General features: G+C 41.4%; 1 protein-coding gene across 4 annotated transcripts in view; it reads left to right on the top strand.

Moving 5' to 3' along the window:
* The window catches only part of KLHL8 (kelch like family member 8), a 24538-nt gene extending 669 nt beyond the window's left edge, over window positions 1-23869 (top strand). Inside the window, exons 2-11 of one of the 4 annotated variants that reach the window (XR_004980066.2) lie at window positions 7989-8288; window positions 11141-11689; window positions 13853-14039; window positions 14742-14885; window positions 16011-16122; window positions 17727-17895; window positions 18403-18562; window positions 19545-19746; window positions 20153-20355; window positions 20447-23869. Coding sequence is in view for 3 of the 4 variants with exons in the window: in XM_036381713.2 (XP_036237606.1) it covers window positions 8091-8288; window positions 11141-11689; window positions 13853-14039; window positions 14742-14885; window positions 16011-16122; window positions 17727-17895; window positions 18403-18562; window positions 19545-19746; window positions 20153-20276 (1845 nt within the window). In the remaining variant the exon portion in view is untranslated. The other 3 variants (XM_036381713.2, XM_036381715.2, XM_054514540.1) reach the window with 3 other exon arrangements.

Below are 23869 nucleotides of genomic sequence, written 5' to 3'. Positions count from 1 at the left end.
GGACTGTGCTTAGAGAGCGCCGAGACAGCGCCGTGCCCGGGCTCGGCATCGGGGGGCTTGTGCTGCGGGGGCATTCACAGAGAGAGCCCCGGCAACCATACCGTCCGAAAAGGAGGTAAATGTTAATTAAAAATTAACTGAGCCGGGATTCCCCGCGTTTCAAGCTGCTCCATGTGGAGACGACTGCCAAAGGTAGTGCCTTAGTCAGCTCACTATTGGCATTTCGTAAAGGATAAAGAGTAGTCACTTAGCTTAACCCTCAACAAATATTTTTGTTAAAAACAAAACAAAAAAACAGCAAGAAATTGCCCATTGTTACTGGGGAGGGCCTCAGGAGTTCCTAGCTTCTTCTCCCTTCTCAAATAAATAAGAATTTAAGATGTCACAGCTCCCCCAGCTCTTGGAACTGCCTGCTTCTTGGCTTCCTCCTTTGGTTCCCCTTTTCATCTCCACTCAAGACAATTGCTTACTGGCCCCTGGGAAGTGTATCTGTGTTTCCTCTTTGCCTTAGTCATTCCTTTGTGTCCTACACTTGTCAGAGTTACAAAACTCAGAGAAACCCGGCTTTCTGCAATGTTTGCAAAGGCTTCTGCAAGGATAATCAAGAAACAAATCACACTATGGAGAAGTACCACAACAAGTAAAATAGCTCATCAAGTGTTGTCAGGTGAAAACCACAACAGACGTGTCTCATACGCCTTTGCTGGAAATGGAGGTTAAGTTGCGAAAGGTTCAGCCACCTTCAAGCAATGTAGTCTTAATTTTTTGAGTTAGTTTGGGCTGAGTCCCCTGTAATCTGTGCAAACTCTTGTGCTGTGAAAGAAATGTGACTGCATTGTTACTCGGCAAGGTTGTGCATGGGGTTTCTGTGCAGTGTGCTCATAACCTCATTTATTTTTTTAATTGTTAGTGGAATGCCAGTAGCCTGGCATCCAGTTTTCTAGTTGGCTGTTTATTTGTAGAGGCAAATGTAATCAGTGTGGTCACACAAAGACAGGATCATTGTGTAATGGCTGCCAGTAATTTGATGCAAGGCAGCACAGCACCACGGTAGCCAGTGCTTTAGTTCTTCCCCAGCATGTTTCACCAAACAGATTTTTGTAATAATAATTTCCTACAATGGTTGTAGCATCTTGGGTTGTGAAGCCGTTTGTCTTGTATTACCTCTGCCACCTCTTGAGTTCAGATTTTGAAGGAGCCTTGCAGCTCTGGGACAAAAGGAAAGTGATACTGCTTTATGGTTTGAGCTGTTTATCTTAGGAATCTCAGCTCTAAATGAGAGCATGTGATGATGGTTGGCAGCTAAGGCAGAGAGTCCTGGGAGGAAGGGACTGGTGTGTGCATGGGAAGTATTGTTTGGCAACATTTCTGGAATGCTCTAGTGGATACCATGCCTTGATTTACATGTTGAGAATAAAGGTGAATCATTAAAACCAAAAATCACAGACAAAGACTATAACTAGTTAAAGTTAGAAAGTGGTATGTTTATTACACTGGGCAGGTGGCATGGGTGGGATCATCCCTGAAATGCGTGACCACACCGCACAAGGAATTTTGCCTTCTGTTTATTTCCCAAAATAATACATATGCATAACCCCAGCACCTCCCATACCCACTTTGTATTAAAATGAGGTTATTAGTGCTTCATGTGTGTGCAGTTCTTCTCTTGAATTGGGTCGGTGGTCTCAAATTGGGTCAGTGGTCCCAATGATGAAGTCCAGAAGGTCTTCATCAGGTCTCTGTGACCCTCTGGCATGATCCAAGGCCCCCTGCTTCATGATGGATTAACATAGAGTCCAAGTGCTGGGCATTGTTCTACTGGTTTCATTATGTTCCATAATGGTTCACTTGCTCCACTTCCTTCTGTAAATAAGCTCATAGTGTAACAATTAGCTTTAGCTTAAGCATCTAGTTAATAATCATTAACTTATCGTTAGTGTATCTAACATCAATATGAATTGGTTCTAACCCTCAGCTAAAATCTTAAATTTTTAAAATCATAATTCAAAGGAAGTTGCCGAACGACTTAGAAATAATTTTACTCTCTGTTAATACTTCCTGGGAATGGCTGAACTAAATGCTGCTGTGGAGATTATTAAACTATTTTAATATGGTCTATCATAGTGCCTCTCCTTGGTAAGGGACTGTTTTGTGTTCTTGTGAATGTAGTAGGCTAGTTAAATTTTGTATCTATCCATCAGCACTTCACTATGCTTCCATTGCACTGATTTTCAGTGGTTTTTATTTTGTGTTCTACTTTTTGGGCCTCCCCAAGTTTTACATTGCGTAAATAATCCATGCCTTAGTTACCCCTGTATCTGCAAAGCAGAGTCCTGCTTTGCTGTTTTGTGACTTGTGAGCGATTTTGCTGGTTGTTCAGAAGTAAAAGTGAAGCATAAATAAATTATGGCATATGAGGATTTTGTTTGTTTTTTTATGATGCAAAACTGAACAAAATTGTCAACCTGTCATTCTATAAATCCCAGGAGACAGGTGGCCTTTCTGGTGTTTCATGAAAGCCGGGATTAAACCTCAGGAGAACTTCACTGAGCACTGAATCAAAGCGAGCTGGGAAGAAGCTGTCTCAAAACAGCATGAAGAGAATGCCAGGAAGAATTATTTCCAAAATGAAATTTTATCTGACTAGGTTTTTCATGCTATACAAAACACCTTTTTTGTTGCATTTTTCCAAGGAAGGGCAGTCCTCATTCATGGCTTGTGTGTCTGCAGCACTGATGGGATTTTCATTATACAAACTTATGAGAGATGGTGCTAGCTGTACCCATTTCACTGTTGCTGAGCTATCTGTGTGAAACAAAAGTAAAACAAAACAATAATGTCACTTTTTGCTGCAAAGAATCGTTGAAATGCTGAAAGGATTAGGAACTGTAAATTAGTGTTGTCTAAGAAACTTTTCTGTGTGTTTCTACAAAAGCAATCCTGGTGGTTTTAAAGAAGCTAAACCAGTTAGATGGGTGGTTTCTGACTTTTTTTTTTTCTTTCTGTTAAATAACTTTCTGCTGAAAAGTGCAGTAGGCTTAGGGTTGTAGTACAGTGTGTAATTTGAATGTTCCCATGTTTTCCAGCCTTGTTTAATTTGACCTAATTAGTGTGGGCATCTGAACAGTTTTGCATAATGTTTCCACACCATCTTTAATAGAATTAAAGATGAGAAGGGAGAATGGGAGAGAACTGAGGATTTTCTACACTATTTTGTCTTATCAGCTTTTTCCCCCATGTTTCTTCTTGATGGTGCAGCTGTAGCCAGACTGAGCAGTGAAACAGCTGCTAGCACAATCCCTGCCAAAGCTGCTGCTTGTCTGCAGTTTGCACTGCAGCTGTCTCCTGCCCTTCCCACTTCTCTCCCTCCCTAAGGGGTCTTCCTTAGCTCTGCCAGCTGTCCTCTCTCCAAACGTTCAAGTTTTCTTAGCCCAACACAAGACAACAACTCAAATTTCTTTGTTAGCTGGATTAAACTGGAGGAGATCTTGTTGCTGCCTCTGCTGTTCTGATTTTGTGGGCAGCAGTGAGAGCATTTCCTTACCCACAGAGACTCAGCAGGCTCTGTCTTAGACAAGTTAGTTTTACACAGCCACACGTACAAAGGCAAATTTCTTGTTTCCTTCAATTAAAAGGCCTTTTTGGTTTTTGAGGGAGGCTCACCACCCTTCTTTGCACAGTTCATGATGTGATTTTAGTTCATCTTGGGGGTAGGTAGTCAAAATTACTTACAGGATACTTGGGGGAACTTCATCTGTATCTTTATTTTTCCTGCACTTCTGCCACCTTTTTTACAGCTTCTGTACCACTGATCATAAGGACTGTTGGATTTACAGGAATCATAATACCTCTTATCTGAACACTGCCTAGTTTTTGTTACAGCGGCAGTCATGGTTTTGTTTGTTTTATATCACTGAAGTATCTTCCTCCCATGTGTCTGACAAAGAATAAGGATGATCCCTTCTTTCTGGGACACTGCCTCTTGAGGTGCTCCACAGGGGAAAGAAGGCCATGTACTCCACTGTCTAGATTGTGTGAGAAATAGCTACTCCCTTTTCATTGTTTAGGAAGGTTTATTAAACCTTATCAAAAATACAACAAAAGACTGAATAGAGAAAAAAGGTTACGACACCAGGAGCAAAAGATTTTCCCTGCCATGTGCTCAGCCCCCTCACAATGGAGGTTTCCCCTTTTTAACCCTTCAACCCCTCTTGAAGTTCTGTCCATCAACCCCTTCTTCACTGTCCAGTGGTGAAGATCTCTTCCTCAAATCCTGATTGGAGGTCAGATGTCACCATAGTGACAAGCCAGCCCTCCCAGATGTCCCAAATCCAGCTGTCCCTGGATAACCACGTGAGGGGGTAAAATATAACTATAAATCTATAAAACTTTTTTAACCTGTATACATGATATTTGTCTGTTAATTGTGAGAGTCAGTCATCGCATTACTCATCTATCACAATGGGCTTGTCCACCAGGATTCCTGGGATTTAATTCATAATGGGGGAAAACAGAGTGATGTTATTCATGTCCTATCACCGCCTATTGTTTTAATTTCTTTTTGCTTCAAAATGGAGGTATTTTATCTCTACTGAACACAAGTACTCAACGTGACTTGGGAAATTTTACACTTCAGTTTAAGATTTAGCTAGAATGTCTGAATCAAAAGCATATCACTTTCAGATGTTAGTGAATTCAGATGTTATCTGAATTAGAGCAGTTGTAAGATAGCTTTTTGTGCTCTGACCTCCCATCCTTTCTTGCTTTCATAAGTTTGAGGAACAGCTAGGAGGAGATCCTCGGTCCTTGCCTGAGGGCCAGCACTCAGACTTTCGGGTCTGGAACAGCTGCCCTCTTGAGAATAGCAGACATCATCAGTATTTCTAAATATTTAACTTGAACAAGGAAATTGCTGACTGGCTCTCAGCAAATGATGGTGAGCTGTAAAGATGTGTGGGATTTGCTTGTTTTGTTTGTTGGGTTTTTTTTATTCAGACAGCTACTTCTTCATGGAAAGTGTCAAGTAGCTGTTTACAAGGATTGATAGATGATGTTATGAATGAGGCACTTCCTTTAGTTTCTTTAGAGTCAGTCACTTGCTGTGATGGTCACTTATGCCCTTAATGTCATCAAAATATGTATACAGGCTGGAAGACTTAATTGTCAAGGTGAAAAAGGGGACGTGATTCTGAAGTTCTGAATGGCCATGGCAGTGTTTCGTTCTAGAAAGGAAAGACTCTGTGTGTGTGTGGCATTCACCCAGGATGAAACTAACCTCAAGTAGTTGGATGTTATTGTTGAATTACTGTTGGTTTGGGGAGTAAATCTGTAAAAGCTCTTCTCTTAGTTTGTGGAGTTGAAATATACTAACCTTCATAAATTTGGTGTGATCTTCAGATTTTCAGAATTTAGTATCTTGAGTGCTACTAAAATTAATTTTTTTTGTTGGAAATCTGAGAACAGAAAAGGCTTATGGCTAAAGATGAGCCCAAGCCAGTATTTTCTTGCAAATGAAATATGGCTACAGCTGGTACTTTCCATAGCAGATGATTTGTTTGAACACTCAAATTGTGAGCTTCTGTAATTAAGACCAGTGGAAGATTTGGGGATAGATGTCTAAAAAGATTTGCATGACGTAGGTGTATGACAGAAACAAGATGCTGAATTGGTGACTTGGGGGAAGAATAAGAATCTACCTGCCACCAAGTCTCATCAGAAAAAAGCTGCAGTATGTCAGTTGATTGCTGTCTGAATATTTCTGAAGGTTATATTACACATGTTAATTTTTAACATGTTGCAGAAACTTCTCTTTACCTGAGGAACAGTAACTGACTTGTTCTCATGTTCCCATACACATATTTGATATCATAATCCTGGGCACTCTCTCATAGATGTGATTTTCTTATCTATGGCTGTGTGCCTGAGTAATGCCATTGGTTTCCTCTAGGGTAATTTCTAGTTTCTTCCCCTGTGATATCAAGTGGGTACTTAGTATGTGTCAAATATATAAATCCAAGTATGCACTGAAGTTCTTTTTTTTACAGGCAAAAGCTCAGAGCATCTCCAAGACCTTTTTTTTTGCTATGAACAAGAGATATGGATGAAGAGCATTGCTTAAAATCAGTTATGTCTGGCTTTTGTACTATTGCTTAGTTCATTTGTAGCATAAAAAATTCACCCCAACAGCACTGATTTTTTTCTTAAGACTCATGGGTTTTGTGTTGGTGTTTACAGTGGCATATCCAGAATAGGTAAAATGTACACATCAGCCTTTTTTACCTTGAGACAGAGAACAGGTGAAAAAAGTCTGTGTGCAGCTGCAGTTAAAGCAGGAAGATAAATGTAGCATATGTGTCAGATGGAAAAACCTTATGACTTGGGAGCTGTGAACTCTCATTTAGCAGTCGCTGGCAGATCTGTCTAAAAGCAGTGTCTGTAGTCGCTATAGCAATAGTTGGATGTGAGTAAGCAGGGAGTGTGAAGCAAAAGTGTCCGTCAAAGACCAAAATAAGTATGAGTTCCCTACAAGTGTTGGCTAGAGGTGCTGTATTTTACCTACATTATCATATTGAATGAATAATGATGCCTTCCAGCATCTCTGTACAGCATTTCAACGTCAGTCTTTTCCCTCTTGTTTGTTCATGTTAATTTTTATAACCTCAGGAGATTGTGTCTGAAGCTCTGTGTCAGCTTCAGATCTCAGTGCTGTAGTGACCTCTTTGAAGGGCATTTTAAACATGAGTACCAGTCAGGAAGAATTAATTTGAGAACCAAAATATCACAATGAACTAGAAAAATACCTTAGTAATTTGTCAAATCTGGTATAATGAAGCTAAGTTTTCAGCAGAAAAAAGTATTCATTGCTATAAAATGTGTAAAGATCCCATGACCAATAATATCTTTGAGCTAATTTGTAGTTTTGGAAGAAGTAAGATCTTTCTCTTACGTATCTTTTAAAGGAAGAATACTTACCTCACTTAAAGCACCACAGGCAAATATCGCATGTTTGATCTCACTTGAACCTGCCTGGCCCAGTGCAGCCACCAGCTCTGTCACCCCACAGGATGTTGCTAGCAGCAACCCTGTCACCTACAGCAGGAACAAGTATGGTTGTCTCAGGTCACTTCCTGCTTTTTCTCCAGTACTGATGCATGAAGAGCTATAAATTTAGTAAGAGACATGGACACTTCCAAAATCTCACAAAGGAAGATCAGTTCTGCTCCCAGACATGTGACTTAAATTTTTATTGCAGAAGAATTTTTTGTTCTTTTGGCCAGTCCACTTCCTCCAACACCAGAGTCCATGAGCAGAAATCCCTGAATTATAGCAGTCAACTCTTAGCATAGATTGAAGAATGAATGCATCATAAATTAACTAGGAAGCCATGAAACCAAAGGTGGTCAGTGTAAGAGGAACATGCTTCTCAGTATACTCTGGATCACCTTTCAGCACTTAAAGGTGGCTTATGAAAGACCGGGAGAGTTACTTTTTACACAGGCAGGTGGTCATAGGACAAGTGGGAACAGTTCCAATGAAAAGAGGAGAGATTTAGATTAGATGTTAGGAGGAAGTTCTTTGCTGTGAGGGTGGTGAGACACTGGAAAATGTTTTCCAAAGACGCTGCAGATGCCCCATCCCTGGAAGTGTTCAAGGCCAGGGTGGATGGGGCTCTGAGCAACCTGGTCTAATGGAAGGTTGGAACTGTATAACATTTTAAGTTCCTTTCCAACCCAAACAATTGTATGATTCTGTGGTACATATTTACTTTTTTTTTTCATGTCTTTATCAAGAAGTGTGGACAACAAGTTCATAAATAATGGCTTTTCCTAAAGGTACCTACATAGGATTCTTAGCTGTGGGTCTCTTTTTTGGTCCCTTCACCTCTAACCTTCCCCAAGATCATAGGTAGTATTATAATGTAATTGAAGTGTTGCGTACTAGCATTACCTAATGTCTCGCTTTCTTTTTTTGTGTGTGTTTTTAAACAGGAAGATGAACAGAACTGAATTTTAGGACCTAACTCCTGATGAGCTGGACTTTATCTTGGCAGGAGTTTTTGAAGACTGATGCAGTGAGAGAAGCAACAGCCAATGGCTTCAGAATCCATGCTTCCTGAGCAGGCAAAACAACATCTGATAAAGGGAAAAAGGCGGCAGCAGCAGCAAACTCAGCCTTCCATCAGTGATGAGGATGTCTTCGTGTTTGAGGCAAATGAGGCTTGGAAGGATTTTCACAGCTCTCTTCTTCACTTCTTTGAAGCTGGAGAGCTCTGTGATGTTACACTGAAGGTGATACTTGCCACATATACGTTGCGTGTATCAGTCTGAAGATTCAGCTGCAGATAAGTGTGTTGGGAGTTGGCTGTGAATATTAGCAAGGGTGTGGAAACCACAGAATAGAATACCTCTTGGATCTGTGACATCATTAGAGATGCTAGGGTTTTTTTTCCTTATTTAGGAAGTTTACAGCTAAAATGAAACCACCTAAAATATTGACAATCTGAGAGTGGAAGTACATGACTTAGAGCTTATCCAGCTTGCCTTCTCAGAAGTTCCCACAGTTGGTACTAATTACTGTGCAGTTCCAGCTACTTTCATCTCCAATTTTACCTCCTTGTCTGCATTTTGTGTTGTTTTGCTAGATTCTTCTCAGCAAACAGGATTTCTGGAAGAAATCTAACTTCCATCATTCTTCAAAAAAGAAGGAAAAAAAAAAACCCAGATGGTTGTGTTCTACAGCTGATCAAAGAGTAAAGAAAGAGAGGGATGAAGCAAATTTTATGATTCTTGCATAGCTTTGCTTTAAGGCATTATTTGTAACACAGCTGTATATTACTTATATTGATTACAATAAACTTGTATTTAGCATGCATAGAAGTGGGTGCCAGCACCTTTGAATATTAAGTATTGCTTAGCTAAGCAACTTACTAGTTCAAGATAATTATTTAAGGAATAGCAATGAAGCACAGTTCCTAAGCCAAGAACAAATGACAGATGCCTTTAGGAGAAGTTGTTAGCCTGCTACTTAGACTGTTAGATATGAACAGGGATAATCTTTGACAGATGCATGTCCCTGGTGTTACCAACCCTCCTCATCCCTTTTCTTGTTGACCTCATTCTTACCTTTGTTCCTTTCCACCTACCCTTGCAAAATAGAAAAGGCAGAAAGTCTTATTTTATAAGTGTAGTTCAATGTATGTTCCTGCTATGGAAACTTGCCTTGGAAAAAACACTTTACTGGGGCTGCAGTTTAACTTTCCCTAAGTTAGGCTTGTATTAATGTTCACCTTTATGATCTGTGTGGAGCTACTTTGGTAACTTAAGAATGTTAGATGACATGACTTGGCTTCCAGTGAAGGCTGGAGCAACCTGTGGACATACATCTTACTGTATGGCTTCCTACATGAGGGATTTTCAAGCAACTGTGATCTTGAATTAGAATTTTCAGGGGGGCTCAATTTTTCTTCCTGTAGTGCTCAGGTCTCACTCATGTTGTAAGAATAATCAGATCTCTACTGAACTTTCTGCTTTTGTGTGTGACCTGAGTTAGTGAGCAATTCTAGCCTTGCTTTTGTCAGACCAATTATTGTTTTAACTGCTGCTCTTAAAATACGATAGTAACTGGAGGGGAACTCTGATTTCAAAATAGCAAGAACATGCTATATAAGATCTCCCTGCCCATGGCAGGGGGTAGAATGAGATAACCTTTAAGGTGTCTTTCAACCCAAACCATTCTGTAATTTAAAATTAAGCAGATTTGGGTAACATAGTAAAGCCACTTAATTCAGAAGAAAGGTTTAGAGAGTGGGATGATGGGCAGAATTAAAGTGTCTGAAGGTAAGAATGGCCTGAGAACTTTCCCTGCTACAGCAGACCACTAGTAGCATCTTTCTGTATCAATATGGTAGTTAGTTGGAGTGCTGATGGTGTAACAATGATAAGCTGTGGGAGCACACAGGAAGACTCCCTCTGCTCCAAAAGTTAAACTCTGGAATTTCACCTACTCTCCTGCTGCTGTCATATGAACAGTCTTAGAAGGCTGTTAGAAGGTGAAGAGTGGCAGATGAATACCATCTGCTTTTCTCCTGGTGGTTTGCTTTTTGTTCATTTGGTAGGTCTGAATTGTTCTTTCTGGGGTGATCTCACACTGAAGAACCCATCTTTTCCTCTTTTTTAATCTGCTCACTGCTCACCAGGTAGGTTTCACTTGTGTTGATCATACTCTTTAAAAATGTAAGAGCAAGTGAGTATTAAATCACAGCTAGAAAAAACCCAAAATATCCTCTATAATTTAGTATCTTTTCTCAAATGCACAACAGCTCTCTGTAACATCTTCATCTGAAAGTGAACATGTAATTTGAGTCCGTCAGGGAAACTGGTTGCTTATGTCAGCCAGCTATCCCTTTATGTTAGTGTGGAGTGACAAAGGCTGTAAGAAAGCACTCCTGGAACACATATAAGAAGTAGATTGTTCATTTATTTTCAATACTTAGATTCTTTTTTAATGTAGTGGAATTATAGAATTTTGTACACAAACAGCTTATTTTACATTTTCTGATCAGAATTTTGAGAAATACCTTTTCTTTATGGGGAGTACACTGTCTTTTGTGGGTAAACATTCTAAAAACATTTAAGTGATTGGTAACTTCTAATAACCCCTGAAATAGCTGTTATTCCTGTGTTTTTACATGAATTTGCCTCTATAAACATCAGTTCTTCAACAGTAGTTGAAATCCCGAAGTCCAGAAATCAAAATTAAGTAATCTAAAAATGTCCCTTTCTAATTTGCCCCCCTTAAAGTCTCTGAGTACATATAAAATAAGTGTCTAGCAATCTCCTCCTGTCTCCAAGATGCATCTAGAATATTTCTAAGGATATTTCATAAGGCCTTTAAAGAAAGGCATCACTGCTATTGCTTACCTGTGTTACAGCTTTGCTCTACTCTCATGGCCAAGCTACAACTTAGAATTTCTTGGGATACTTGGATGTAATGTCAGAAATACAGCACAAATTGGGTTAATTTGAGTGGACAAAATACATGGAGTCCAGAATTCTTATTTCAGTTTCACAGTTCCTGCTTTCACAACCAAAACTGACTTTCCAGTAAAACATTGAGGGTTTTTTGTTCTTTTCTCTTTCAGGTTGGTTCAAAGCTAATCTCCTGCCACAAACTAGTGCTAGCTTGCGTTATCCCGTACTTCCGAGCCATGTTTCTTTCGGAAATGGCAGAAGCCAAGCAGAAGCTGATTGAGATCAGGGACTTTGACGGCGATGCTATCGAGGACCTGGTGAAGTTCGCGTACTCCTCACGGCTCACGCTGACGGTGGATAACGTGCAGCCCCTCCTGTACGCCGCCTGCATCCTGCAGGTAGAGCTGGTGGCAAAGGCCTGCTGTGAGTACATGAAGCTGCACTTCCACCCCTCCAACTGCCTAGCAGTCAGGGCGTTTGCCGAGAGCCACAACCGTGTCGACCTGATGAACATGGCTGATCAGTTTGCTTGTGAACATTTCACAGAAGTGATGGAGTGCGAGGACTTTGTGAGTGTGTCACCACAGCACCTCCATAAACTCCTGTCCTCCAGTGACCTGAATATTGAAAATGAAAAGCAAGTTTACAATGCTGCTATCAAGTGGCTGCTGGCCAATCCACAGCATCATGCTACGTGGCTGGATGAGGTCCTTGCACAGGTAGGGCAGACCAAGGCACCAAGTCCCTGTCTCATCACTGGTTTAGTTGTGTAATCACCTTTTTGTAATTGGGTAGATCTCAAGGTGAAAAATGTTCTTAGGTATTGGTGCCTCATCCGGTATTCAGGGTTGGGAGTTGACAGTGGAAGCAAGTTAGAGTTCTTGAATACTGGAGGGAAGTGATATTCTCCCGTTTCTGTAGAGAGAAGAGTACTCAGTTTATGCTCATGGCTGGGAGGCGGGAAACCAACAAAAAGCTACATCTGTGGTTGAGCAGAAATGTTTTATACTGACACAAAACAGAGAGAATATAAATCCATCACTTCACTTGGCTTGCCACTCCTACAGCCTGATATGCTCGCTGTCCTTGCTGTTATGTATTTGTACTTAAGAAAGGAGGCAAAGCTTTTGGGTTTTCTTACATGGCTAGGAAAGGAAACTAAGAGAGATGTGTCACATCAAGTTGTGTCACAGTATTTGAGACAGATGTGGAGAGCCTGTACTGGGAAGAATTTGCGTACCACGTGCTGCAAAACATTCCATGTGTCTTAGCAGGTAGGATTGGCTGGGCAGTTTTAGTTGTCACTGAACTCTAACTTGATTATTTTGCATTTGGCTGAATTGATAATATTGGCATTATGTGAGAAAGGAGAGGTCCACTGAGATGCTGCTGTCATTGTCTTCATGAATCATTTTTCACATTTCCTAGGAAAAGATTACAATGGTCTATTAGCTGTCTTCCAAAATCCTTCAGTTTCATCTAGACTAGCATAAGGTTTTTGGTACAAAACCCCCTTCTTTATTATGCTATACTTAAACTTACAGGCAATATAATTAAAGATTTTTTAAAATAAATTTATATTTATTGCCCAGTTATGCTAGCAGATGAGATTAACAGTTGTATTCTGTTGATGGAAACCAGAGACTAGATTCAAGCAAAGAAAAAGTAAACCCCTTCTTGTAAATATGGGCTGTTTGCCAGAGCATATGGAGACATTGGTTGACTTGGATATTACTGCTAGCAGATGACATGCCTGGGCTTCTAGACAATGATTATCTATGTCATATTCAGCCTTGGGTTTCACTGTTATAATGAGGTTCTGAGTTTAACAGCCTGGAGTTCTTACCATATCACAAACCTTAGGAGCCTGTCAGCAGGGCTACAGTGGTGCTTTAAAGTAGCCTCAAATAAGCTGGGCCAAAATAAAGGAAAAAGTGGGACTGAAAACAAGGAGGTGAGGAAGAACAGGTAGAGACATGCTTGCTTCAAGACAAAGATGCTTGTCAGTGCTATAACAGCCCCATCCTGCTGCTCTGAGAAGCACTGGAGGTACTGGGCTTCTGCACCATTGCTGTTGAGTCAGCTGAGAGCTGCTTGACAGTGTTGACTCCAAACCTTAGGAAGTCAGGTGGAGATTTGCTTCAGTTCCCCCCACTAACATCTGTCCCACCTTTGCTTCTGATTGTACTTTGTATTCTGCACTGTTTGTCTTAAAAAGAAGGATGAAAGGTTTGCTAAAATAAATGGCAGGAAGGATTTAGAGAAGGAAACAATTATTACTTTTTAAAGTACATTTATTACTCTCAATTATTACTCTCTCAATATTTATTACTTTTTTTTAAGCTTGAAGTCTGCCAAGTCTGCCTTAAAGAAAGGTGTTACTGCACTAGCAATACCTCCTTTATAGACACTTAGTTCATGGTGACTGTTTCCTTTTTGACTTGCCACCCAAAGAAAATGAGCCATTTTCCAATGAACAAGCTCTCTTATACTGGCATGGCCGTGAGCTGAAGATTCATACCCAACAGCAGATTAATCTGACAAAGACCTGGTAAAGCTGTAGGTGCTGCCTGCATCACACTGGGCAGGTGCAGGTGCAGCATGGGCAGCAGCTCGGCTCTTTCCTCAGCACAGCCTGGGCCAAGGGACACTTCTCCACTGTGGCTGAAATGCAAATGGTTGTAGCAAACATTATCACCAAAAAGAACTGTTCATGTCACTGTTGTCTGGAACAACTCTGAGAGCTGCTCTCCTTATTGAGAAGCATGGGGCTGCCGACTGGCCCACTGGCTTCGGAGTTGCCAGCTGCTGCATGTGCAGCACTGCATGGTGACACTCAGCAGTTCAGCCATTTTCTCCAACTGTGTTCATTTTTATGTCAGGTACGGCTGCCTCTCTTGCCCATTTGTTTCCTTATGGGTGTTGTGGCAAAGGAAGAGATTGTCAAGCAGAATCTAAAATGTAGGGATTTGCTGGATGAAGCAAGGAACTACCACCTTCACCTGAGCAGCAGGGCAGTGCCTGACTTTGAGTACTCCATTCGCACAACACCAAGGAAGCAGACTGCTGGTAATTAAATGTGTGTCTGGTTATCCAGTAGGGAGTGGTGTGGAGAAAAAGCAGCACATCTGTGCAGGTGTCTTGATATCAAAGCAGGTTTAGCTTGATAACGAGGGTTGTTAATGACTTAATGCAAAATTGGGAAACCCATTATGTACCTCTCTGGTATTTCAGTAATGTGCTGCATTTTCCTAGCAGAACTTTAGCAGTTATTTTCTTTCTTTAAAGCATTAATAATCTATCTGGATTAGCTCTATCTTTATTAAAGCTAGAGCTGTTATGTATGTTATGACCAGGGAATCTGTTGAAAACTGTACCGAAAACAGTGGACAGTTATCTTTTGGTGTTGAAGGTTGAGCTAACTTCTTTGACTAACCTACACCAAAAGTGAGTGATGAATATTGACTGCAGATCATAATTTCTATATCATTATATTTAACAAACAGTGGATTTATCTCCCTAAGCCAAACCACAAAATGCATATTTAAAATAGGCATTCTTTTTACAAGAGCATAGATAGCTAATTGCCATAGCAGTATGTCAAGCAAAGGCCAAAATCCAGTACCCAGTTGTGAAGGGCAATGGCTGTGCTCCTTGAAGTGAAATACAGCTTCCTCCAAACTACATAATTTTCAGTTTGCTGTGCTATACAACTGTTTTTGCCCATCCTCCTGCTGCTAGTTCTCTGTAAACCTGTTTTGTGTTCTCCAGGTGTGCTGTTCTGTGTCGGTGGCAGAGGTGGATCAGGTGACCCCTTCCGCAGCATTGAGTGTTACTCCATCAGTAAGAACAGCTGGTTCTTCGGCCCTGAAATGAACAGCAGGAGGAGGCATGTGGGTGTGATCTCTGTGGGAGGTCAGTAACCCCATTCAAGCAACCCCAGGCAAAAGGGACTTCTTTGCTCCTTTTGCAAAGTTGGTACTTTTACTAGCTGTACTAGAAGCAAACTAATTGCTTAATTGTTGGATAGTCTTCAGTTTAGTAAAGCTTCTCCCACTTTGAAAGAATGTTTGGTCCAGAGCCAATCTGAGACTGTGCTTTTGGAAAAAAACATTATTGTGAACTGACAGAGTTGGGCTGTTTGGACTTGAGAAGAGACCTTATTGTGGCCTTTCTGTACTTTACAGTCTTTTTAGTGGGGCCTGTTTTAATAGGACAAGAGGTAATGGTTTTAAACTAAGAGAGCATAGATTTAAACTAGCTATCAAGCAGAAGTTTTTTACAGTGAGGTTGGTGAAAACCTGGAACAGGTTACCCAGAGAGGTGGTAAATGTCCCATCTCTGGAAATGCTCCAGGTCAGACTGGATAGTGCTATAAGCAATCTGAAAATGAAAATGTCCCTGCTTATTGCAGAGGGGCTGGACTAGGTGACCTTTAAAGGTTCCTCCCAGCCCAACTGAACTGTATATAGCTTCTGGCCTTAAAGAGGTGATTTTTTAAAATCCATTTATAAAGAAATTGCCTTACACAGCAGTCACCCAGAATTTGCTAGTACTCCTACTAGCTCCCTTCCTACTTAAATCCATCCTAGAAAGTTACTAAGACCATAACTCTTCCAGGAGCAGACCTTCATTTTTGGGTCTCCATCTTCTGAAAACAGATCTGTGCAGTCCAGAGCAGCTTAGCACCAATAATGCAGCTTTCTCTTGTACTTAGCAGCCCCTCTGTTGCTGCAGCAGAACAGAGATAATTTTTCTTCATATAAAATCTGGAGAGACTGGTACATGTGTCCAGACTGATTTGACCTGCAGTACTTCAATTATGGGACGGTTTTTTGTTTACATAATCTCAAGCTTTGTATAGATGTTCTCATTGGAATAGATTCCTGGTTATAAATATAGCGTATAAAACTCTGATACTGAAAACATTTTAAAACTTCAACCTTTATTTGACCTCCTTGTCTCCACATAGGCAGGGATATTATATAAATGAAAACGTTGTCAAGCAATCTCTGTTTTAAAAGCTGTCTCTGTGTTCAGGTAAAGTCTACGCAGTAGGTGGACATGATGGAAATGAACACTTAGGAAGCATGGAAGTATTTGACCCTCTCACAAACAAGTGGATGATGAAGGCATCAATGAACACAAAGAGGTATATATGTCCCACACTCCCAAGTCGTAGTCTGTGGTCTGCCATTTCTTGCTGATGTTGAAAAACATCCTGTCTGTCCTGCTTTTTTTTGGTGCTTCCAAACTGTTCTATTTCTAGGAATTTCTTTCCCCTATTTTGGAGCTTTATGCTATGAATGTATCACCCTTCTGTTCTTTTTTTGGAGGAGCTAGCTTCTGGACCAGGGACATTTACTCCAGCTGTGCTTACATTCTGTTGTTATCCAGGGCCTTTCTGCCGTGCCCAGTAAACAACTTGGAACTGATGAACTGGTTCTGTGCGATTTTTGCTCTTTTTAGGAATGAGTGAGATAACTGCCAGCATAACATGAGAAGTGAAATACTTCATAGTGAAAATGAAAAAAGTTAAATGCTACAGCAGGAAAAAATAGCTGCCTATGTTTTTCGCACAAAAGACCAGAAACACACAATCTGAAAGTCAGATTGAGGACTTTTTTTTGTCTTGACATTTAAGTTTCTTATAAGGAGTTACTGGACTCACAGATCTGTATTTTTTTTCTGCTGTTATTTAAATCAGTGTCCCTAATTCTGCATTCTGTTGTGTTGTTTGTTGTTTTTCAAAGCATCACGTGCAAGTAGAAGTGAAATAATAAGTATGGCTTAAGTCTGAAAGCTATTTGTAGCTGTGACCTAGTTAAAGTAGAAGACCCAGACTCCTAGAAGTGGCTTGCTCTTCTTCTTCCATCCTGCCTGCACCCCCAGGGCATAATCTCAGCAACAATCAGCCCTAGATTTCTGTGACATTTATTACTGAGTACCCAGGTAAATGAAAGGGCTGCTGTGCCTTGGCCACCTCCCAGCTCCACTCCTCCTATTCATGGAAGTCTTGGAATACTTAGTGGAGAAAAATGCCACCATGAAGTGGTGTCAGTGTTACCTGCTGAGGCAAAAGGTAAGGCCAGGATATTGCCACAGTGTTTGGTCTGTAGAAGGATTGTGCCTCCCTTGCTCGTGCCTCAACCTTCCCTCTTTAATGAGACAACAGTGTTGTCAGTAACATGGTAGTTCACCTCACTTGGTGGTTAAAGCAGAAACTTAATGCTTTTATTCTAGACCTACTTTCAATTTTATAATACTGATTGTACTCTAATATTAGTCATTTATTAGAAACAAATCTGACAACCATTTTAACACTCAATTAAAAAACACCAGAATGGAAGAAACCACAATTAAATCTTGATAGAGTTCAGCTATTTAATATCCAGCACAGGTTTGCCTTTTAATATGTATTAGTATCACCCCCAATCATTCTCAAATGGTAGCAGCCAGCTACAGCAGGTTTTGGTTCATCTTCAGATTTAATAAAATAGAGAAATCATATCTAAGACATTGTCATGTATCCAAGTATGTGAGCAGAGGACTTGGCCTTAGAGGTGACATTCAGTGAGAAGGACACATGTGTGCAGCGGGCCAGCAACATGATTTTCTATAAACGTCACTTTTAAAATTTCCATTACTCTTTTCCCCCTCGTTTGAAACAGGTGCCATTCCTGTACCGTAGCACTTGCTGTGTGGCTCCCTCTGGTTAAGGACTTGCACTGAGGTGTTGCTGCTGTGGTTTCCTAGGAGAGGCATCGCGCTGGCGTCCCTGGGCGGCCCCATTTATGCCATTGGGGGCTTGGATGACAACACGTGCTTCAGTGACGTGGAGCGCTATGACATCGACTCAGATCGCTGGAGCACCGTGGCTTCCATGAACACTCCCCGGGGAGGCGTCGGCTCCGTAGCCCTGGTGGTGAGTCACTGCTGGGGAGCCCACCTGCTTTTCAAAGCTGCCTTCACAAGGCAGAACACAAGGCCTGAAACAAAATGCAGCTGGTGGGTCTGAGCACTTCTAGTCATCAAAATCTTGTGCAAAATGTGAGGATACTTAAGATAATACTCATAGCAAATTGAACTGTTTCAACAGTATTTGAGGTACTGGGAGGAGTACTGTTCTAATGATATGGATAGTGCTTCCTATCTCGCTCAGCTGACTGGATTGCCATGGTCATTATGTTTAAAGGTACCAAATGCATGCTCTACTTTAATCCCCCCATGCTCTGAAAAATAGCTGCAACACTACAAAACTGTTGCACTTCTTTCATTGGAAGAGATAGAATTTATGTTAGATAATTAAACCTGTTGTTGGAATTCTCAAATGAAATGGATATACCACATTTTATATAATTTTAACACTGCTTATGAAAAGCTGAGTAAAGGCAACTACATCACAAATAATCTTTGTACAACTGTTTTCCAGAACCATGTCTACGCCGTGGGTGGCAATGATGGTGTAGCTTCTCTTTCCAGTGTGGAGAAATATGATCCCCACCTGGATAAGTGGATAGAAGTAAAAGAGATGGGCCAGCGAAGGGCTGGGAACGGTGTCAGTGAGCTCCACGGCTGCTTGTATGTAGTGGGTGAGTAGGGATGTGGCATTTTGTAGTGCTGCTGCTGCTGCTGTTGCTGCCAAGTGCTTGGCTTTGGAAGAGGCTGTTGTTGCTAGAGGAACCGGGAACAGATAGAGCTGACCTGTACTTGGTGTTCTTGGGCAGGAGGAGAATGCAAGCACAACCAGGTCATGCTTAAACGAAGGTACGTTAGCAAGGAAATGAAAAGCAGCTCCTAACCCACATTTCAGGAGGGCTGATCTGTTCAGGACAATACATCTTTTTAGAAAATCCTCTCAAGACTCACTATTCTTGAGTTTTCTTTTAGGAAACGATTCTTAAGTTCACGTGCTTTCAAATATAACTCCAGTTGTGATCTGAGTGTAGACAACAGTAGCTTTTTTTGCACTTATTCCACAGCTTCTTGTCTTGTGTGCTAGCTTGTATTTACCTGCTTTCCTAAGAGAGGAAGATGCCAAGTAGGTGTGCCACAGTGATAGTTTAAAAAGCTCTGACTTGTGTATTATTGTAAGTGCTTAAATAGAATTTGAACAAAATGCTCCTCTGACAGTTTCCCCAGCAAGAGGAATGCATCACTTAGTCTTATATGAATTTTTTTCCCCTGCTCAAATATTTGCCAATGCTGTAATTTGAGAACACTGCTAGAGTGTTTTGCATAAAGTAAAATAAGTTTGAGACCATCCTTTTACTGGTGTTAGGTTTCTTTCTCTTCCAATTGGGAAGCTGTTTCATTATAAATACGATGAATTTGGAGGGAAAAATAATAAAATTGGAATCCTTGCAACTTGAGTAGAAGAAAGTTATGGCTCAGGTGATGCTTGAACAGTGAGAAGAGGGTGAGCTGTTGGATTAATTTTTAGGAGCTTGTAAAGTTCTGGTAAGGAGAGTGCTGGACAGGACCCCGAAATGCTGAGAATACCTGATAATGCCAGTCTTGGATATTCCCTGCACCAGGAGTGCCAAAAGCTGACCCTGTGATGGTTGTTTGCAGGTGGGTTTGATGACAACTCACCCCTGAGCTCAGTGGAGCGGTTTGACCCACGCTGTAACAAATGGGAATACGTGGCAGAGCTCACAACTCCAAGGGGTGGTGTTGGCATAGCAACACTGATGGGAAAAATTTTTGCAGTTGGAGGTCATAATGGCAACGTGTACCTGAATACAGTGGAAGCATTTGATCCCATAGTGAACAGGTAATTTCAAATGTTTTGTTTGTCCTAATAAGACAAGGAAATCTGCCTGTGTAAAAACATAGCAGCATAGAAGCAGCGTGCAGGAGAAGCCTAGCTGTTGTTTCCTGGTAATAATTGAGTCATATCCATGGCTATCAATGCAGGACTGCTGCTTATATCACTAGGGCAATCTTGTAAATATTTAAGCACCTCCTCCTCCTCCTCTGCTCCTCTCTAATCCTTCTTGTCGCCCTTTCATTCAGTAACAATCTATATTCTTCTACTTGTTTCAGTCTGATTTTGCACTAAATGGGGTGCACTTTTGTGCAGAGTGAAGAGCTAGGCAGTGTAATAGAATTTCAGGCACAGAAAATACTTTCAGGTTGCTCAGAAAGGGCAGGAACTTACTGTTCTTTGTCTCCTGCAGGTGGGAGCTGGTGGGCTCAGTGTCACACTGCAGGGCAGGGGCGGGCGTGGCCGTGTGCTCCTGTCTCAGCAGCCAGATCCGGGATGTGGGCCAGGGATCCAGCAACGTTGTGGATTGCATGTGAGCTCTGCCACCTCCTCCAAATTCCAAAGGAATGCTACAAGGGAGGCACCACAGAGCTTCTAAATACTGTGTTTTGTATGGTAGGTTAAGGAAAAAAAAATCCAGTACATTTTCTTTGTGAAAATGGTATTTTCTGCAACTGTAAAGCTTTTGGTGGCTTTCTATCAATAGTGATACAGAAAAGCCTATGAAAACATGGAATAAAAGTGTGACCCACAAGAAGAAACCTGCCAAGAACTGCAATCATCCCATTTTTGAGAAGCTACAATTTCAAAATCATTTGAGACAGCTGTTGCAAGGACTCAATATTAGCTGTAAATCAGGCATGTGGTAAGGAGAGCAGCAGCAGCTACTGCTGCTGAGCTTCCCCCAGTAGCCCTGCTACATGTTCTCTGGAGGACTCGAGTGCCATTTCATTTAACTTATTTTCTGGAATGGAGTCTTAAATGTTTCCCAGTTGTACAAGAGCTTTGTAACAGAAGGTGTCTCTAGTTTTAGAGGTAACGACATCTCTGATGTACCCTGAGATAACTGAGGCAGAGAAGTTCACCACTTATCTCCAAAGGGAATGCTGGCAGCAGTGGAAATTGCAGGGGTTCTGTCTGAAAACTGTCTTTCAAAGTACTTTCTCAAGCTAATAAACTTGTTAGAAAGCTGGAAAGATTCTTGACCCGAGTTTAGCCACTGGAATACTGCCATTCTCTAGTCTTCCATAAAATTTGTAGTTACTACCCCCTTTCCAAAGGAGAGTTTCTGTTGAGAGATCCTGAAGTAACTGGTATAATTTGTCCTAGTTTGAGATGATAGTGTGTAAAAATGTAGGCTTCAGTGGTGTTTTGAATCACCATTTCTATAGCAAATGGAAATGCATAATAAAATTTGTGGTATTCTGTAAAACTTTTTAAGTGCAACGCTGGAAGACTCGACTGATTTCAGTATCCAGTAGCAACTCTGGTAACATTTTTGAGTTTCTTGCTCTTTTAAGGGAGCAGATAAATGACCTCAAAACCTTAAATGAATCAAAGAGAGTCAGCAAGAAAGATAATTGGGAACAAACCAGTACTTCCATCAAAAATTGAGATAGCAACATAACAGCCCTGCATACAAAGATGTCTTGTTACACCATTACAAACCCTGAATCCCGAGTGAAGTCCTGCAGGAAAGACTGCAGATTCCTGTTCCTGCATCACCTTGAACAGACCAACAACTGACAATCCTTCGTGACCAAAGTTTCACAATTACCAGGTTGTTCCCAATGCCCAGGGAGAGCAGCAAACTTCTCTGTATTCAGGACCTGGAAGAAGCAGGACAGCCAGGGTGAGGAGGCACAGTCGTGTTCTTCTGCTAAGTTACCATCATTTGGCTTTGCTGCCCAAAATAGCTTTGCACTTTGGTGTACTTTTTGCACCCAGAGACAAAGGGAATGGTACTGTAAATAATGAAATATTGCAATAAAACATTTGTACTTCAAAGCACCTCATTTGTTGTGTGTCTGGAGCATACTGGTGCTGAGAAACATTACAGCATTGAGTATTTTTGGTTTCTGCAGTCAATATTTCTCAACAGGAAGCTTCTGTTAGCAGAGAGAATCCTGCATTACCGCCATGGGCTGCACCACCCTGCTGCCCTCCTCACAAGGATGTGGTTACCCTTGTGGCTCTTGACCTGACTCTGACGTGTGAAAAGGAGGGATAAAGGTTCCCCCTCTGGGACCAAATGGATGTCCTGGCTAACATAAACCCTGAGTTTACCAAATGGCCCTGACTGTGTGTAGTGGTTTTGCATGGGAGGCACTCACAGAAGTGATGTAAAGAGAGAGCTGATACACCTCTGTGAACACTCGTGTGAAAAAATGAAAAATCATGGGAAATCTCTTTCTTTTCTGGTTGGCAAAGAGGTAACAGTGGCTGGGCCAGGCAGCCCCTGCTGCGGGCCAGGCCCCCTTCTAAACCAAAACCACTGTGCTGTGAAACCAGGTAGCCTGGCAGTGCGGGTTTCCAGCTGATGCATTTCTCTCCTTGGTAGGAAAGTGTGGCACCCGTGGGTGCAGCCTGTGGGTGACACATGCGTGTGAACCACACTGAGCACATCACCTGCCAGGCACCAAAGGGAGAAGCAGCAGGGAAATCGGGTAACAGCAAAAGCTCTGGGATTCTCTGCCATGTGGGAAGAGCTGGAAGTCACATGGTACTAGCTCTGAACAGGATCCTAAAACAGGCATCTCATTTGTATTTCGATATACACCCCTGCCCCAACACTCTTGTTCAGGGCTCTGGAGGTGTATCCCTAAGGACTGGCAAGATAATTGCAAAGCAGTTTTGTAAGGAACAGCCTGTTCCCTCAACAGTGGTGTCCCACACTGTTAAATTGTTAATCTTGGATGGCACCACAGCTAAATACATTTTGTACAGAACTGGTTTTAGAATCGCTATTGCTGGAAGTGTGCTAATGATGACAAAGTATAACAAGAAATGAAAATACAGGATTACTGTGGTGACAAACTGCAGTGACCTACCTGCACATAAAGCTGTTGTGATTTGACACCTGTCCTGGCAAAGGCACGGTGATGACAAAAGAATATCCCCTCCATTCCATGCTGAGGGACAGAGCAGCCACGCAGTGCTAGAAGGCCCTACCCCCCACACCTTATTTATTTATGTTCAAAGGGGATTGTGGTCCGTGTGGTTATACTATCCTAGCTTCAAATACTATTTAATACTCCTCTTTCCCTATGGAATTTCATTCCTAATAGAGCCATTCGGACAGCAAAACTCTTTGCATTTGATATCCTGCTAAAATACTCAGAACAGAAAGTTTTATAAGGCAAAGCATATCATACTTGTTTTTTTTTAAATATAAACCAAATACATGTGTCCACTCCTATCAGAAAGACTGCAGACTTCCCTCCTGTTTGAACACTGGCTGTGTGACAGTGGTCACAGGGGTCCGAGGATGAGGGAAGAGATGAGGATCTGACTCCATGTTTCAGAAGGCTCGATTTATTATTTTATATATATTATATTAAAACTATACTAAAAGAATAGAAGAAAGGATTTCATCAGAAGGCTAGCTAAGACTAGCAAAAGAAAGAATGAATAACAAAGGCTTGTGGCTGGGACAGAGAGTCCAAGCCAGCTGACTGTGATTGGCCATTAATTAGAAACAACTCCATGAGACCAATCACAGGTGCACCTGTTGCATTCCACAGCAGCAGATATCCATTGTTTACATTTTGTTCCTGAGGCCTCTCAGCTTCTCAGGACAAAAAATCCTAAGGAAAGGATTTTTCAGAAAATATCATGGCTACATTTCACCCTTTTTATTCTAATTAAGTTAAAAAGAAAAGTGTTTGTCATTTCATCTGCTGTGCCCATGCAGAGGAAAGAACAAACACCCACTGGTTTCCAGAGGACATGAGCCACCAGATCTTTTCTATGGGAACTCCACTTCAACAAGACCATTTCATCTGCACTGCTACCACCACCCTAACTAGCAGGGTGTCAGGTTGTATTCTGACTGTGTCAGTGGTTTTTCTTTTGTGTTATTGCATGTATTTTGGGTGTTTTCCCTTTTTCTAATAAATTGTGTTTCTGA

The sequence above is a fragment of the Molothrus ater genome, chromosome 4, assembly GCF_012460135.2.
Source record: "Molothrus ater isolate BHLD 08-10-18 breed brown headed cowbird chromosome 4, BPBGC_Mater_1.1, whole genome shotgun sequence".
NCBI lineage: Eukaryota > Metazoa > Chordata > Aves > Passeriformes > Icteridae > Molothrus > Molothrus ater.
The sequence above is the reverse complement of the archived record's forward strand: the minus strand, read 5'-3'. Positions and strand labels throughout refer to the sequence as shown.